General features: G+C 38.7%; 1 protein-coding gene across 6 annotated transcripts in view; it reads right to left on the reverse strand.

The window, feature by feature from the left end:
• The window catches only part of KCNT2 (potassium sodium-activated channel subfamily T member 2), a 409,716-nt gene that overhangs the window by 47,851 nt on the left and 342,631 nt on the right, over positions 1-19,234 (reverse strand). For all 6 annotated transcript variants that reach the window (XM_089312023.1, XM_051820440.3, XM_017347888.4 and 3 more), the window contains one exon: positions 8,048-8,159. In XM_089312023.1, the coding sequence (XP_089168149.1) occupies positions 8,048-8,159 (112 nt within the window). Of the gene's footprint in view, positions 1-8,047; positions 8,160-19,234 lie in introns of those variants that run through there.

Genomic DNA, 19,234 nt, shown 5'->3' on the forward strand with positions numbered 1-19,234 from the left:
ATTTCTTTTTTTTTTTTTAACATAAGATCAGTTTAGTATACATTAAGTAAAGATTTCAACAGTTTGCACCCCCATAGAAACACAAAGTGAAATATACTGTTTGAGTACTCGTTATAGCATTAAATCTCAATGTACAGCACATTAAGGATAGAGATCCTACATGAGGAGTAAGTGCACAGTGACTCCTGTTGTTGACTTTACAAATTGACACTCCTGTTTATGGCATCAGTAATCTCCCTATGCTCCAGTCATGAGTTTCCAAGGCTATGGAAGCCTTTGGAGTTCTCCGACTCTTATCTTGTTTAGACAAGCTCATAGTCAAAGGGGAGGTTCTCTCCTCCCTTCAGAGAAAGGTACCTCCTTCTTTGAAGACCTGTTCTTTCCACTGGGATCTCACTCACACACTCACAGAGATCTTTCATTTAGGTTTTTTTTTTTTTTTTCGCCAGAGTGTCTTGGCTTTCCATGCCTGAAATACTCTCATGGGCTTTTAAGCCGGATCTGAATGCCTTAAGGGCTGATTCTGAGGCCAGAGTGCTGTTTAGGACATCTGCCATTGTATGAGTCTGCTGTGTATCTTGCTTCCCATGTTGGATCACTCTCCCCTTTATTTATTCTATCGGTTAGTATTAGTAGGTACTAGACTTATGTGATCCCTTTGACTCTTAGTCCTTTCATTATGATTAATTGTGAACTGAAATTGATCACTTGGACTAGTGAGATGGCATTGGTACATGCCACCTTGATGGGATTGTATTGGGGTCCCCTGGTATGTTTCTAACTCTACCATTTGGGTCAAGTCAGCTTGAGCATGTCCCAAATTGTACATCTCTTCCCTCTCTTATTCCCACTCGTATGTTTAACAGGACTGAGTATATTTTAATGCTTTTGTAATCTGTTTATCTCTTAATTTTCTTTACCCGTTTTTTGCCTTTTCTTTAATGTCATCTTTAGCTGCAACAGAACTAAACAGGGCAAAAACTTGTTCATAACTGGACTGAGCAAACAATGGTGATTTGAAGGTGACAGTAGAGAGGTATAGGAGAGCTCTCCAATGCAATCAGACATGCGTGGTGAGGTAGAGAAGGGGTGGGGGTGGTGTGGGCGTAGGCGGACAACAGTGGGCACAGAGATCCAGAGGAGCCAAGGACACAGCAGATTTCAACACATGGAGAGAGACATGGTGAGACATGACACTGGTCACTGTTTGAAAACCAGGTGGGATGAAGCCTGGAGAAAGCCAGGATTTAGTAATTAGAAGTTACTCCAACCTCAGCTTTTCCTCTACTTTTGCAGCATGTAACCATCTAATAAATACTTCATCTGGGACCTGTAAATCCATGTTAACTTGCACATCTTTTTCAAATTGTAACTGTGGGCATCAACCTGAATCCTGCTCTGTAAACTGAGTGTTCTATTTTACTAGAATGAATTCCCTATCATGCTGTGTCACCTACAGACCAGTAAATCAGGGTGAAAAGTTAACTAGTCAACCAGAAGGATCTCTTAACCCTCTTCAGCATTCTATCAATTTAATTTCCAATTCCATCTATAATCCATTTAATCATCTCTCAATCACTCTCTCTTCTACAGCCTATGGCTAAAATGCCTGGTGAGGTTTAACTCTACTATTAATATCCCAACTTCAAGTCTTTAGTCACTCCAAGTCAACCTACAGAATTATCCAATTAACTTTACTAGCAATTCTCATAATGTCACTTTTGCTCAGCATTCTTAGTTCAGTTTACCTTTTAATCAGACTTTCCTGGACATGCCTGGAAACAAAAAGCAGTACTTCTGTGAAACAAAATTTCACTCTGAACAGAGCCCGTCTCTTGTGTCCTAGCAATGAAGCTTGAATTTATACCAAGCCCAGTGGACCCAGGGTGCTAGTCCCTGATGTGGAGTGGATTCTTGCTTTCAGATTATCCTGCTCATTGATTTTCTGAAAAGAGACATTTTCTAAATCCAGCGTGTGGCTCTCAAACATGAATAAAAAAGCAACCAATATTTAACATGTCTTCTTTTATACTCTGCTGGCATTCACACACCATAGGTTAACATCTGGACTTGAGTTTGAGGGTCAGTGGAAATGCTTGTTATATCTTGTTATATCAGCCCAGCAGGCAGTACACCAAACAATGGTTAGTGGCTCTGGAATCCAATAAAGGGCCACTTCAAGCACTGCTACTGACTAGTTGTGTGACCTTGTATAAGTTATTTAAACTGCCTGTCCCTCAGTTTTATCACCTGTGGAATGGATTCATATTGCTGTCCACATCCCACTGGACTACAATAAAAACACGAAACATCTAAATGTACTGTCTGTAGTTAACACCCAATACTAATTCTATTATTATTAGTATTTGAATATGTTAAATTATGTATCACTTTGGAGGCTCATCTTGCTTTTTCTCTTCCTGTAATGCTACTTCCCAGGCCTTCTCTTGGATGGTCTAATATTGTCACTGTAGTTCAAATTCTTCACCCATCCTGCCAAAGAGGCCTTTCTTTATCATCTGATTTAAAGTAGACTTCCTCAGTTATTCTTGAAGATAACTTACTGCTATTGCCATAGCCCTTTTGAAATCTACAATCCATTGCTTATTTTTTAAATTTATTAATTGTCTATCTTGGTTAAACCATGAGTTGTAGGACAGCAGAGACCATATTTTCCTCTCTATTACTTAACCAATATTTAACACAGTACCTGGCACATAGATGATCAATGAAATGTTATTGAACACATAAAGCTTAAAACCCGCATATAGAAGAAAGAACACTTTGGAGTCCACTCAATACCTCACTCTTCTCACTTTGGTTATTTAATGGAGTATGAAGATATATAGGACTATAATGTTCATGTTATGCAAAGTTTTTTTTTAGTATTTATTGTTTTTTACAAGATACACAAAATAATTATATTATTGTTTCTTTTACAATAATACATTAAAATTCCTTTATAAAAGTATATTTTCATCTAATAGAATTCTGCATTTAAGTCAAGTTTTACTGTTCATTTTCTGTTTTTCTAATAATGACTTTTCTAAAACACCTAAAAAAAAGTGGAACCTCCAAGAATGTATGCAGAAGTGGTTGGCACCCCCCTTTAAGGAACCTCAAGAACAGAAAGATTTAGAAAATAATATTGACACAAGAATCAAGAAGATATTTAATTCTTTTTACCTAGAATATAAATGTAGAAATTAGAGTGTGAGTGACACCAAAAAAGTTTGCCTTTTAATCATTAAGCATAAAAATCTTTCAAGATATTAAAAGGAAGCCTATGAATTTAAAGAGAATATTTAAGTATTAGATAGAAGAAGGATGCATAAATTTCTTGCCTCCTTAACCTATGCATATCTGATAACCTCATGGAAGGTATCCTTAGGTTATTAAGACAACAGGTCTTGGTTGGACTGCATTGTTCAAGGTCCTTAGGTCCTTTTTTTTTTTTTCTCTCACTTATCTCTTGTTTGGCATCCAGAAGCAGACACTGGATGTCCTTAATCTCTGCAGAAAGTACCAGTATACACAGAACAACAGAAAAGGGATGCACGTGTTTATGGGCCAGGACTTGCTAAATAACAGGAAATATAAAATTCAATAAAACACATAGAATTTATAATTTGATGGGTGATACAGATCTATAAAAATGAACATAAGCATCTTGTCTTTTTTTTTTTTTTTTGGTTCACACAGGTTGAGCCACTTTTTATTTATTCATAATCCAATTAGCAACGTAGTTGATTTGGTGCTGCCTGCCAACTCTGACTTTGATCCACTATGAAATATTCTTTTCTTGATTTTCAGAAAATATTTAGTATTTCCAATATCAGTCCAAAAAGAATTTGAAAAGACTACAAATTTGTTTCTGTTGCTTTTAAATGCAAGAAAACATTGATCTACTATAGATGAATGATGAATGTATTGTTAACAATTCATCATGTGTAAATTTGTGTATTAACGATGTGCATAGTAGTATAATTTCTAATAACAGGTCCAAAGTCTTCATAGTGGGCCATTCAGAGTGCGGTACACAGTCCCGGAAGTGCATTCACATGGACTGTCATGCAAACAGCTCCCTAAGTATGGCACCACTCAGCAGGGAAGTCCATGTGTGCTGTGAACATAAAGATATATCAAATTGCTAAAAGAAATCGAATTAAAATCTTAAATATAGAAAACTAATGACTCACATAACTGAAAATTTAATGTAGTAAAATTATATTTTTTATTTTATAAATTTATAGGCTATGAAAATAAATTATGATACAGTGGTTAACTGTTGACTGCTTTTAGGGAGACCAATAATTATTTTATTTTTTAAATTTTTACAAAGATTTATTTATCTATTTGAAAAGAAGAGTTAGAGAGGAATAGAAAGGGTGAGGGGAGGAGAGAGAGGGAGGGAGGGAGGGAGGGAGGGAAGGAAGGAACAAGAGAGAGATTTCGAGATCTTCCATCCACTGGTTCACCCCTCAAATGGCCACAACAGCTGTGGTTGGGCCAGGCCAAAGCAAGAAGCCAGAGACCCAAGCACTTAGGCCATCTTCTGCTGCTTTTACCAGGCTATTAACAGGGAATTGGATGCAAAGTGGAGCAGCTGGGACTCGAACCAGTGTGATATAGGATGCTGGCGTCATAGGTGGCAGGCAGTTTCACCAGTAACAGCACAACTCCAGCCCCTATTCTTTTTTCATAAACACACACACACACACACACACACACACACATAAACGAGCATATTTCAAAAAGTTCAAGGAAAACAAAATTAAAAACTAATTTATTTAGGTGCAAAAAATTTAAAATCTACGAAAAGGTTTTTTCCATAATATGCATTTTCCATATTGTGTATGGAAAGGATATATTCAAGGTTTCCAAGAGGCATCTCCAGGTCAATTGTTCACTTTGCCAGCCAGTTACAAATCTGGAACTTCCCAACGCTCCCTCGTGATTCACTGAACTAATTCAGAGAACTCATGAAAGTACCTTAGTTAACGATGAGTAGTTTATTGGGAAGGATACAAATGAACAGCGAATGATGAAGGCGAGTTGAGAAGGGTCCTCTGGGCACAGGAGTTTCTGTGCTTCAATAGGTACACTTGCCAGAAAGCCCTCTGAGCCTCATTCTCCACAGTTTTTATAGAGGTCTCATTATATAATAAGTATGATTAATTAAGTCATCAGCCATGTGATTGAACTCAGTTCCCAGGGCACACTGATTGTCCATAATAATCCATTGCCCACTGTTTCCTAGATACAGAAATGGACTGTTTCCCACCTTTCTGAGTCTGTGATTGGGTTCCAAGCAATGGCATATGAATGAAGTTGTTAGTGCTACTCCCAGTCCTGGGCCATAAACATTTGCACTCCTTTCTTGTTGCTGTGTGTGTTTTGGTATTTTCTGCAAAGACTAAGAACCTCCAGATTTAAAATGTGTCGGCTTCTTGATGTTAAAAAAAAGAGATAAAGGTGAAAAAAAAAAAAAAAAGGCCTTAAACAATGCAGTCCAAATCAAACCTATTGTCTTAATAACCTGAGGGCATCTTTCAAAAAGATGAGAGACAAATGCATAGGTTAAGGAGGCAAAGAAATACTAAACTTAAAAATGATGCACATGGTGAAACTTGGATTACATGTCATGAACCTGAAGGGAAACAATTTACAAGAAGTTTTTCAAGATTTTAGAGAAATACATTCTAACTTGAAAAATCATTAGACTTTCTCAAACATGGACAGGAGGCAGCAGCCTAGGAAACCTGCAAATGTCATGAACAGTAACAGCTTCAGAAGAAGGCCGAGGAAGAGAAGCCACAGAAAACAGGGGCTGGGGCAGGTATGTGGTGTATCATTTAAGATCCTGCTTGGCATGAATGCAAATCTCTTAAAACTTCAGCCAGTTTTGCTCCAGGAATATCTCTTCGGGGGCCTTAGAGCTGTTTTTCAGAAATGTGAACATGAGGGAGGACGATTATGTTTCTGTCTCTTAGTAGTTTAGCCTAGGTGCCTCAATCCAAGTTGCAAGGACGTGGAAAGTTTTATTTTTCATTTGGATGGGTATGTAAATGATATCCATGTAACATGTATGAATTGTTTATTAACATGTATGTAATTGATTCTGCATTCTTCTTAATCAGCTACCTGAGATGTACAAGGCAATGTGGCTCAATGCTTATGCAAATGAAACTCTTTTCTACATTTGTAGAGAGAATTTCCAAATTGGCTGATGATTTTATTTTTAACTGATTCTCCAACAAAGATTAAAGCTTTGTTTTTTCTTCATTTTTTCCTCATGTAATAAACAGAAAATCATACATACATACTCACTCACAAATACTAAAAGTGCCTCCCACAATTGTGACCTTGGTGTATCAACTGATCTGGTATAACATTGGATACACAAAATAGGATATTGATTAGTAACAATGTCAACAAATATAGTTTATAGTTATGGTTTTAGTAACTTTTTTGAGCCCTAATTATATGTCAAATTTTGTGCTAAGTGTTCTGCATTGAATATTTGGTGTGATCTTTGCAATGACCTTATAATTCACATTCTACCATTATTTCCTAGGTAAGAATACCAGGACTATGAATGTATTCATAATTTTTACAGGGTTCATTTCTCAAGTCTTAGAGATTTCAAGAAGTCTGACTCCAGATCCCAGCTTCTTTACCACTAGATGAGTCTGCTTCAACTGTCATAGGGGATGCTGTACTGTCTCATGCCAGCACCAATCTCAGTGGGACTCCTAATGACTGGTTTGCTTGTAGATGAGGAGTCATTTTTGAGCCCTGCTTGCCACACTTTCTGTGTCGTGCAAGAGGTGGTGCCTAATGGAAGAGTTCTGTCAGAATGTTAATGGCCTTAAGTTTCCTTTATTGCACTGGTTTGACAGTTGTACAATCTTGAAAAGGTTGTTTAACTAACCTCCAAGTCAGCTTCCATATCTGGAAGCAAATTGTTACAGTGATTTTTCTATGCCCATAAAGCAGTATGGTGAGCCTCAACTAATGTAGTATACAGGACCAGCTTTAAAGATGGAAATCAACAGAGGAGAGTGTGGAAGCCACCTTCCTCAACCAGATGTCCTATGGGAATTAGGACAGTATCTGGAATGACAGAATCAAAATGGTTCAACAAAAAAAGAACTCATCAAGAAAAGGAAGGTATCATTTTCTTTACCTCATAACAACGATGAAGACAGCAGAGATTTAACACATATTTACATGTATATCCTTTTTCTTTTCCTATTACATTCAAGTTTTATCATTTTCTATTACATCCAACTCTCCCAGTGTATTGATAGCAGGTGAAAACTAAGGAAAAACCATGCCCTTATGCCCTTACTTTCAGCCTGGATTCTGCACATGGAAACCATGCCTTTCTGTCTACATAGCACAACTTTGTAATTCCACTGTCTCCGGTAGCACTATCCTGATCTCTTCCCAATCCTGAACCAAGTACTCACTTTGGAAAACCTCCATTAAATCATATTTCCAGTTCTCAACAAATGTCACGCTTGTTTAGCCCTCCCTGAAGTGTTGCCAAAACTCTCTGGAGGGGCAGTCACTGTGACTTAGGTAAGGGGTAAACTTGGCTTTGTCTCAGGCTGTGCTGTTGACCTTTGGAAGCAGCTTTCAACAGTGCCTGTAACTTTCCTAAGACCTTCAGGAGTTTGGAAAACAGCAAAGACTTCACAACACAGCTAGTCACTTGTAATGTTACTGACACTATCAATAAGCATAACATTCTGTTGCATTTAATTCTCTCATAAGTCATGTTTTCAATTTATGATTAATGATAATCATAAAAAGTCTCCTTCATATTCACTTGTAATATAAGTGCTTAAAATCTATTAATTCACATTTTCTTAAACTATGAATTACGATTTTAATACCAAATAAGAATTCAAAAGAACATGTTAATCTTATGATATTCTATCTATCTATCTATCTATCTATCTATCTATCTATCTATCTATCTGAGTTATCTTTTGAACCAAAATGGTTAAATTCAACTTATTAACATCTGAGGTCTTACCTTTTCCAGTTTTGAAAGAGCAAGAGAGTAACAGTCTTTGGCTCTGAATTGCATGAATCTCATGTTGGCAGGGTGAGTGAGTTCTGTGATAATACTGAGACTGGAAAACAACCTACATTTCAGAAAAAAACATTGGCATTACACTAACAATCCAATATGGTCTTTTTTATAACAACATATTTATGAGTGAGTGATTCCTAGCCTTAGGCATAAAACTGTACCCAATTACAACAGCAGGCAGTGCCACATAAAATGTTCTGTACAATGCAAGAAAAATGGAACACTATTTTCCAAAGAATATTTTAACCAACATTTTAGCACAATAAGAAAAGTAAATTCCCTAATTTGGCTTTTATTAGACATTTCTGCTCTGCAGTTATGGAAAAGTATAGAAGAAAATTTCATAAAGCTGATTTAAGTAGTTATAAGATTACTGTGTGGATGAAATTAAAACAGAAATTTATAACAGGAACATGCTAATCGGCAAAAAATTCACATGATGAGCTTCTCATCCATTAAGTGAATGTGAAGTCCTGTCTCCATGTTCCCATAATATACAATTTTCTAAATGTCAAAACTTGCTACAATGGAATTCTAAGGAGAAAAAAAATCTCAATTTAAATAAAATCTCACTGTAATCAATTGGGGCCCAAGTCAAAGCATGGGCAGTATTTTGCAGGGTGTTCTGAGAAATTTTCACACTTGCTTTTCCCCCACAGCAGTACACAATATGTACACATGTGCACATATGTATGTGTATACAGCGCCCCCCCCCACACACAAGGTTTTCCCTTGGAGGAAGAGGATCATAGCACAGTTAATGCCCTTTTACTTTTGCAGTTGCTGATCTGATTTTTGCAGTTGCTTATCTGACACTTACCTGGTTCAAATCTTTTGGGATTCCTATAATACTCAGCTTTGGCTCTCTTGCAGTTTGTCCTTCAGTTATGGCCACTTCAAATTCCTACCCTTGACTGAACCAACCTCAGGGACTACAAATGACTGAAAACAGGCAGGAGAGAAACAGTCTTTCTGTGGTTCATTAACAAATCAGCTACTGTTTTCCTCAAGTTCTGCAGGTTCCCGTCGACAGGGTGCTGTTCCCTCCTTGTGCTGGGGTCTCCCTGACACCTTACACAAGCATAGGAATGTGTGTTTTATGGATGGGAGTCCTGCCCCTGAATCCTGGCATGACAAGAGGGCTTTTGCCCTTCCTCACGTCTGACACCTTGGTGCTCACTGAGGATTTGCCAGCAGGGCTCGCTCTCTGGGGGAGAGCAGGCCAGGTGACACTGGCAGAATCCTCGGAAATCTGTGTGCCCTCTTAGACACCTAAGCAGCCTAACATGCAGGCCTCCTTTGAAGATGTGGTACCAGGTATTTTATGAAATTCAGTCTTTAAAAGAAGAAACGTAACCAGGGTTATAAAACTCCATCTCCATTTTGAGAACTATTATTATATTTCCTGATGTAAACAAATTATAATGCTGATTGTTGAAATTTTTTAAAAATGTAAATTTTTGTACAATTGATTACTGTTTTCAATATTTCTGTGACCTTGAGATGAAAATTTAAAAATATTTTAAAGTCAGAATCACTCTCCAATTGGGTTTCTTTCTTTCTTTCTTTTTTTTTTTTTTTTTTTTTTGACAGGCGGAGTGGACAGTGAGAGAGAGAGACAGAGAGAAAGGTCTTCCTTTGCCGTTGGTTCACCCTCCAATGGCCGCTGCGGCCAGCGCACCGCGCTGATCCGAAGGCAGGAGCCAGGTGCTTCTCCTGGTCTCCCACTCGGGTGCAGGGCCTAAGGACTTGGACCATCCTCCACTGCACTCCCGGGCCATAGCAGAGAGCTGGCCTGGAAAAGGAGCAACCGGGACAGAATCCAGCACCCCAACCGGGACTAGAACCCAGTGTGCCGGCGCCGCAAGGCAGAGGATTAGCCTATTGAGCTGCGGCACCAGCTCAAATTGGGTTTCTTAAGAAATTTGATTTATAGTGTCTACTGAATGACTTTTTGCCATATATTCTGGTAGGTTTTATCCATACCTCAGTGCTACTAAATTGTGACATCAGAAAGGTTAAGTTTTCTTCTCTGTGCCTACCACTGCACTTTATATTCTTTTAATTATAAAGTTTTATTAAAAATGTTTGAATTCTTGTTTGTGTGTGGGAATACAAAGTTTAGATTAAAATCTTGATGAAGAAGATGCAGCAATGTAACAAGATGGGTTTATGAAGAAGCTGCATTATCTGCATTCCTTTAGGAGCTCTGTTCTTTTTACACAAATGTCACAAATGAGAATGAATAAATTAATCTTCCTGTTTTTCAGAAATTTAAAAAATTAGAAGAGTGATCTGATGGAAAAAAAAATCAGTTGACTTTGGGGCCAGGAAATTCCATCTGGTAAGCCAAGGAAATGCCACAAACTGCCACATTTCACACCATATGGGAGTTTCAAATGTATTTATTAAGAAATATTTAAAAATAACAATGTCACTAAAGATATTTATCATAGCATGGTTTGTTACAAACCATATTCAGTCATCTCTGATGGTAGGAACACAGATGAATAAATAATAGTACCAAAATAGATCAATGAACACAAAGCCCTATAGCCTCATTTAGACAATGAATCTCATTTATATTCTGTACTTCTCAAAAGAAAAATTAACTGACCTAATGTTCTCCTTTTTGTCTTTTCCCTTTCTTGTTTTTTTAGAATAAAAAATCACTATCTAAACTTTATAGATGATCATTCTAAGAGGTATTTATTCTATTTCATTTTTGGCTATTTATGTATGCATTCATTTATTTGAAAAGCAAAGGGATAGAAAGACGCAGACAGAAATAGGCAGATCTTCAATCGACTAGTTCATTGTCTACAAGCCTACAGCAGCCAGGGCTGCATCATTAAGAAGCCAGGAGCCAGGAACTCAATCCAGGAGTTATAGGTGAGCAGCAGGGACCAAAGTACTTGAGCCATCACCTGCTGCCTTCCAGGAACTACATTAGCAGGGAACTGGAATCAGAACCAGGGAAAGGATTGAAACTCAGGCACTTCAATATGGAATGTGAATGGCCCAAGCTGTGTCTTATCTGCTGCACCAAATGTCTACCCCTGTCAATGTAAGTTCGCTGCATCAGGCAGGAGCCTCCCTATTGTGTGTTTCCATCTGTACCCCTCCTCTCTACCTGGAATCATGGGGCTCAATCCTGATGCTATATCTGCAGAATCTTCAGACTTCTCCATGCCAGGCCATGAAGTAGGCCCAGCCCTACAGAGCAAGGGCCTTGACCACTATTTTCCAGGGTAGAGTTAAGAAGCCACAATCACCACACACCAAAGTCACAACCTCCTGCCTGATGTTTTGATCTCTATTGGTCTGACTTCTTTGGATCACAACAGTTTCCAACTTAGGCTGGAAAACAAGAGGGCCACACATTACCTCCTCTAATCTCAAAATACTGCTCTGATCTGTCTACAGCTGTCAGTTTAACAATGTGGAAACAAGTACAGAGCAATGAAGCAACATATTCACGGTGAGATTCCAGTGGTTGGCAGAGCCAGACTCATACTCTACCACTCAGGTTCTAAAGCCTCAGCTTACCCTATCCTAAAGAAATAGGCAGAACATTGGAAAGAAAACTCAATAGAAACAGATTATAAATTGTTAGAGTATCTAGCAGCATGTTCAGTTTCATGTGTTAAAATCAACTCTACTCTAAAAACACAACATTTTGTAAACTCTACTCTCTAACTCATAAATACTGATTGTTAGGACATAATTTCACTAGTATTTGTATGTTTTGAGGGTAATATTTAATAGCTAATTTAACAACTGATTCAGTTTTGTCTTTCAGAAATTTCTGAACTCCAGGAAATACAAAGATGTAGAAAGTGAAATTCCTATGCTTAAACATTCTAACAACTAATAGAGGAAACAGTAAAAATTCACAAGTTATAAGGCTGTTTATTTTCCTACTGATGACACTGTGATTCAATGAAAGCTCCTAGATTAAGTACTTTTAAAAGACTAGTGAATGGATAGCTCGTGAGATACATGTGGGGCCATGATGAGATAGATGGCAAGAGAAGGAATTTACAAAGAAAACAGCTACTGGGGGGCCGGTGCTGTGGTGTAGTGGGTAGTGGGTAAAGCTGCTCCCTGCAGTGCCTGCATCCCATATGGCTTGAGCCTCGGCTGCTCCACTTCCGATCCAGCTCTCTGCTACGATCTGGGAAAGCGGTGGAAAGTGACCCGAGTGCTTGGGCCCCTGCACCTGCGTGGGTAAACCTGGAGGAAGCTCCTTTCTTCTGGCTTTGGATTGGCGCAGCTCCAGCCATTACGACCAATTGGGGAGTGAACCAGTGGATGGAAGACTCTCTCTCTCTCTGCCTCTCCTTCTCTCCCTGTGTAACTCTTTCCAGTAAATAAATTAATTTTAAAAAAGCTACTAAGCGACAATTCTTTTCATGTTTTAAAACCTTTTTATTTCCCTGAAAAAACAGTATTTACTTTTTATATATACCATTATTTGAACTTTCAATAATTTTGTGATTATTTGGATTCTTTTATTTGTAATCCTTTTCTAACATATACCAAGCAGAAATACACCCGTATGTAATATCTGATACATCTGAGGGCTTAGGGAAAATGACATATGATAGAGTGATTCAGTCATTGTACTTGGGTAACTTTTAGAGTTGAAATTAGATAGGACAACAAAATTTAACTGATACGCTTACATTTCTTTCTATTTACATGAAGCTAAACCATTTGTTATTTTATACTGAGAAACAATGCATTAGCTAAGCCTGCCACCTAGTGAAAACCTGAAGCTAAGTAACATTCATACAATGAAATAGTGTATTGCAGTGCCCTTGATATCTCTAAAGTATTATTGGTACTCAGTTATAATATTTTATGTTAGCAAATTTGGTTGTCTAATAGATTTAATTTTAATTTAATACTAATACTGTAAAGCTATTTCTAGTCTAAGTATGGGCTAAATGTTTTTTGAATGTAGAACATTTTAGAAATAAAGTGACATTGTAAGCCTCTTTTCCCTTGTGACTAGGATCATAGTCAAGTGATTAAAAAATAATGCAGTTTGTTCTATTTAAAATATTTCTACAATTACTTTGTATTCTGATGTGAAGGATAAATGTGGAGATATGTAAAATAAATATTTTATATGCCCTGTTATGTTAACCAATACAAAGATGAAAAATACACCATATAGTCTAATTCAGACACTACCAGAGAACACTTAAACTAACTGGAGGCGGAGCCAAGATGGCGGAATAGTGAGGGCGCGCACTGATAGTCCGGGAAAATTTAGTTTAATAAAAGGGGAGTTACGGTAGCCTCAGAAAAAAGAACCAGGAAAATATTGCAGAGGAAACTCTTCTGGATCAACTGGCCGTGAATCGGAGGACCTACTGGGAGAACAAGGTCGCCCACCGCGCGGAAGCTGAGCCGTGGGACCGAGCCGCGGAAGCCGCAGGGTCTGCGCGCCAGTGCTCGAAGGGGAGTGCGTGCCACACAGACAACAGCGGGGAGACTTGGGACGTCCAGGGCTCCGAGTGCACAGATCGGCGCTGGAAGGGGAGCAGACCTGCGTGGAGAGCGTGGGAGCCCACAGTTCGGGACACCAGCGGCAGACTCAACACACCAGCGCTGGAACGCGAGGTGAGCCGAACCTCAATAGCCCGAGACACCGGCAGGCAAGAGGAGAGAGGAGACTAGAGGGAACGACCCCCGGGTGGGGGGGAAAGTTCAGCAGGCTAACTGGAAGAGAGAGAGAGAAAAAAAAAAAAGGTGACTGGTACAGACACGGGTTTCTCTCTCTCCGCTCACCTCTCAAGGGCGAACAAGACAAAGAGCAGGCGCCATCTTGGACATACGTCATAAGCAGAGCGACCTCAGGTCTGCACCGGCCCTGAGCCTAGCAGAAAAACCTGACTTTGGGCGGGGCGAATTAACAGGAGTTTAGGACCTAGTAAATTTGTGGTGCTACTGAACTGAGACTGTGAAAAAAGAGACGGTGGGGGAGAGAACTCACAGAATTCACGTGAGCACTCTCCAGAGACGCTACAATTCCGTAACTTTGGCAACCCAGTGGGAGACTGAAGGAGAATTTGAGCCCACTCTGAGGGCCGAATAGATTCCCTGTGTGGTCCTTGGGAAAGAGCTTCCAATCTCTGGCTCCTGTGGGTATATCATTTGCCTGCTAACTACCTCCAACTTCATTCAGCTGTGCAGAATAACTTCCCTTTTGAATCAAAAAAAAAAAGAAAGAGAGAGAGAGAGAGGTTTACCACGCCTAACCTGGGAGTGTCACCTTTGGCACACCAAACAGAGCTGTCAGGCCACACCCATCTCAAGCCCTAAGGCTCCATCAAAAACAGATAGTCCACTTAATCTAGAGTCATAGTATAACAAGAAAAAGCACCACAGTGAAGAAACCAAATATCTCCAATATGCCAAATAACAAATGCAAAAACCGAGGTAATAAAAACAAGGAAGTCACCATGACACCCTCAAATGAAAAAGACACCCCAATTCAAGATTATGAAGATGATGAGATAGAAGAAATGCAAGAAGCAGATCTCAAAAAATTGATAAGAACATTAAGAAGTTCTCAAAAACAAATTCTTGAACTACAGAAATCCTTAATGGACAAGATAGAAAATCTCTCTCGTGAAAATGAAATATTAAGGAGGAATCAAAATGAAACGAAACAACTAGTACAACAGGAAACTGTGTTAGTGACTGAAGTGAAGAATTCAATAGATCAAATGAAAAACACAATAGAGAGCCTTACAAACAGAATGGGAGAAGCAGAAGAGAGAATATCGGACTTAGAAGACAGAGAACAGGAAAGGATACAGTCAGACCAAAGAAAAGAAGAGGAAATTAGAAATCTAAAACATATTGTTGGGAATCTTCAGGATACTATTAAAAAACCCAACATTCGGGTTCTAGGAGTTCCTGAAGGCATGGAGAGGGAGAAAGGATTAGAAGGCCTTTTTAGTGAGATATTAGCAGAAAATTTCCCAGGTTTGGAGAAGGACAGAGAAATCCTAGTACAGGAAGCTCACAGAACCCCTAATAAACACGACCAAAAGAGATCCTCACCACGACACGTTGTAATTAAACTCTCCACAGTGAAACATAAAGAAAAGATCCTAAAATGTGCAAGAGAGAAACGTCAGATTACTCTCAGAGGATCTCCAATCAGACTCACAGCTGACTTCTCATCAGAAACTCTACAAGCTAGGAGGGAATGGCGAGATATAGCCCAGGTACTAAGAGAGAAAAACTGCCAGCCCAGAATATTATATCCTGCAAAGCTATCATTTGTGAATGAAGGTGAAATAAAGACTTTTCATAGCAAACAGAAATTGAAAGAATTTGTTGCCACTCGTCCAGCCCTGCAAAAGATGCTTAAAGATGTGTTACACACAGAAACAAAGAAACATGATCATCAATATGAAATAAGGTAAAGGAAACCAAGGAAGGAAACCTCACAGCAAAAGATCACAGGGAATTGAAAGCATATATTAGAACTTATCTTTGGCAAATGGCAGGGCAAAGTTACCACTTATCATTAGTCACATTGAACGTTAATGGCCTGAACTGTCCAGTTAAAAGACACCGATTGGCCGATTGGGTTAAGGAACAAAACCCATCTATTTGCTGCTTACAAGAAACACATCTTTCCAACAAAGATCCATACAGACTGAAAGTGAAAGGCTGGAAAAAGATATACCATGCCAACAGAAATGAAAAAAGAGCAGGCGTAGCCATCTTAATATCAGACAACATAAACTTTACCACAAAAACCGTTAAGAGAGACAAAGAGGGACACTACATAATGATTAAGGGATCAATTCAACAGGAAGATATAACAATTATCAATGTATATGCACCTAACTACAGGGCACCGGTTTATCTAAAAGATTTGTTAACGGACTTAAAGGGAGACTTAGACCCCAATACAATAGTACTAGGGGACTTCAATACTCCACTCTCAGAAATAGACAGATCAATAGGACAGAAGATCAACAAGTATACAGTAGATTTAAACGACACTATAGCCCAAATGGATCTAACAGATATATACAGAACTTTCAATCCTACAGCTAAAGATTTTACATTCTTCTCAGCAGTACATGGAACCTTCTCTAGGATCGACCACATACTAGGCCATAAAGCAAGTCTCAGCAAATTCAAAAGAATTAGAATCATACCATGCAGCTTCTCAGACCATAAAGGAATGAAGTTGGAAATTAGCAACTCAGGAATCCCTAGAGCATATGCAAACACATGGAGATTGAACAACATGCTCCTGAATGAACAATGGGTCATAGAAGAAATCAAAAGAGAAATCAAAAACTTTCTGGAAGTAAATGAGGATAACAGCACAACATACCAAAACTTATGGGATACAGCAAAAGCAGTGTTAAGAGGAAAGTTTATATCAATAGGTGCCTACATCAAGAAATTTGAAAGGCACCAAATAGATGAGCTTTCAATTCACCTGAAGGATCTAGAAAACCTACAGCAAACCAGACCCAAATCTAGTAGGAGAAGAGAAATAATTAAAATCAGAGAAGAAATCAACAGGATTGAATCAAGAAAAACATTCCAAAAAATCAGCCAAACGCGGAGCTGTTTTTTTGAAAAAATAAACAAAATTGACACCCCATTGGCCCAACTAACTAAAAAAAGAAAAGACCCAAATCAATAAAATCAGAGATGAAAAAGGAAATGTAACAACAGACACCACAGAAATAAAAAGAATCATCAGAAATTACTACAAGAACTTGTATGCCAGCAAACAGGGAAACCTATCAGAAATGGATAGATTCCTGGACACATGCAACCTACCTAAATTGAACCAGGAAGACATAGAAAACCTAAACAGACCCATAACTGAGACAGAAATTGAAACAGCAATAAAGGCCCTCCCAACAAAGAAAAGCCCAGGACCAGATGGATTCACTGCTGAATTCTACCAGACATTTAAAGAAGAACTAACTCCAATTCTTCTCAAACTATTCAGAACAATCGAAGAAGAGAGAATCCTCCCAAATTATTTCTATGAAGCCAGCATCACCTTAATTCCTAAGCCGGAAAAAGATGCAGCACTGAAAGAGAATTACAGACCAATATCCCTGATGAACATAGATGCAAAAATCCTCAATAAAATTCTCGCCAATAGAATGCAACAACACATCAGAAAGATCATCCACCAGACCAAGTGGGATTTATCCCTGGTATGCAGGGATGGTTTAATGTGCACAAGACAATCAATGTGATACACTACATTAACAGACTGCAGAAGAAAAACCATATGATTCTCTCAATAGATGCCGAGAAAGCATTTGATAAAATACAACACCCGTTCATGATGAAAACTCTAAGCAAACTGGGTTTGGAAGGAACATTCCTCAATACAATCAAAGCAATCTATGAAAAACCCACAGCCAACATCCTATTGAATGGGGAAAAGTTGGAAGCATTTCCACTGAGATCTGGTACCAGACAGGGATGTCCACTCTCACCACTGCTATTCAATATAGTTCTGGAGGTTCTAGCAAGAGCTATTAGGCAAGAAAAAGAAATTAAAGGGATACAAATTGGGAAGGAAGAACTCAAACTATCCCTCTTTGCAGATGACATGATTCTTTATTTAGGGGACCCAAAGAACTCTACTAAGAGACTATTGGAACTCATAGAAGATTTTGGCAAAGTAGCAGGGTATAAAATCAATGCACAAAAATCAACAGCCTTTGTATACACAGACAATGCCATGGCTGAGGAAGAACTTCTAAGATCAATCCCATTCACAATAGCTACACAAACAATCAAATACCTTGGAATAAACTTAACCAAGGACGTTAAAGATCTCTATGATGAAAATTACAAAACCTTAAAGAAAGAAATAGAAGAGGATACCAAGAAATGGAAAAATCTTCCATGCTCATGGATTGGAAGAATCAATATCATCAAAATGTCCATTCTCCCAAAAGCAATTTATAAATTCAATGCAATACCAATCAAGATACCGAAGACCTTCTTCTCAGATCTGGAAAAAATGGTGCTGAAATTTATATGGAGGCACAAGAGACCTCGAATAGCTAAAGCAATCTTGTACAACAAAAACAAAGCCGGAGGCATCACAATACCAGATTTCAGGACATACTACAGGGCAGTTGTAATCAAAACAGCATGGTACTGGTACAGAAACAGATGGAAAGACCAATGGAACAGAATTGAAACACCAGAAATCAACCCAAACATCTACAGCCAACTTATATTTGATCAAGGATCTAAAACCAATTCCTGGAGCAAGGACAGTCTATTCAATAAATGGTGCTGGGAAAACTGGATTTCCACGTGCAGAATCATGAAGCAAGACCCCTACCTTACGCCTTACACAAAAATCCACTCAACATGGATTAAAGACCTAAATCTACGACCTGACACCATCAAGTTACTAGAGAACATTGGAGAAACCCTTCAAGATATTGGCACAGGCAAAGAATTCCTGGAAAAGACCCGGGAGGCACAGGCAGTCAAAGCCAAAATCAACTATTGGGATTGCATCAAATTGAGAAGTTTCTGTACTGCAAAAGAAACAGTCAGGAGAGTGAAGAGACAACCGACAGAATGGGAAAAAATATTTGCAAACCATGCAACAGATAAAGGGTTAATAACCAGAATCTACAAAGAGATCAAGAAACTCCACAAAAACAAATCCAACAACCCAATTAAGAGATGGGCCAAGGACCTCAATAGACATTTTCCAAAAGAGGAAATCCAAATGGCCAACAGACACATGAAAAAATGTTCAAGGTCATTAGCAATCACGGAAATGCAAATCAAAAGCACAATGAGGTTTCACCTCACCCTGTTAGAATGGCTCACATGCAGAAATCTACCAACAACGGATGCTGGAGAGGATGTGGGGAAAAGGGACACTAACCCACTGTTGGTGGGAATGCAAACTGGTCAAGCCACTATGGAAGTCAGTCTGGAGATTCCTCAGAAACCTGAATATAACCCTACCGTTCGACCCAGCCATCCCACTCCTTGGAATTTACCCAAAGGAATTTAAATTAGCAAACAAAAAAGCGGTCTGCAGCCTAATGTTTATTGCAGCTCAATTCACAA

This window comes from Oryctolagus cuniculus, chromosome 13, assembly GCF_051225735.1.
Source record: "Oryctolagus cuniculus isolate XC-2025 breed Fujian yellow rabbit chromosome 13, ASM5122573v1, whole genome shotgun sequence".
Classification (NCBI taxonomy): Eukaryota; Metazoa; Chordata; class Mammalia; order Lagomorpha; family Leporidae; genus Oryctolagus; species Oryctolagus cuniculus.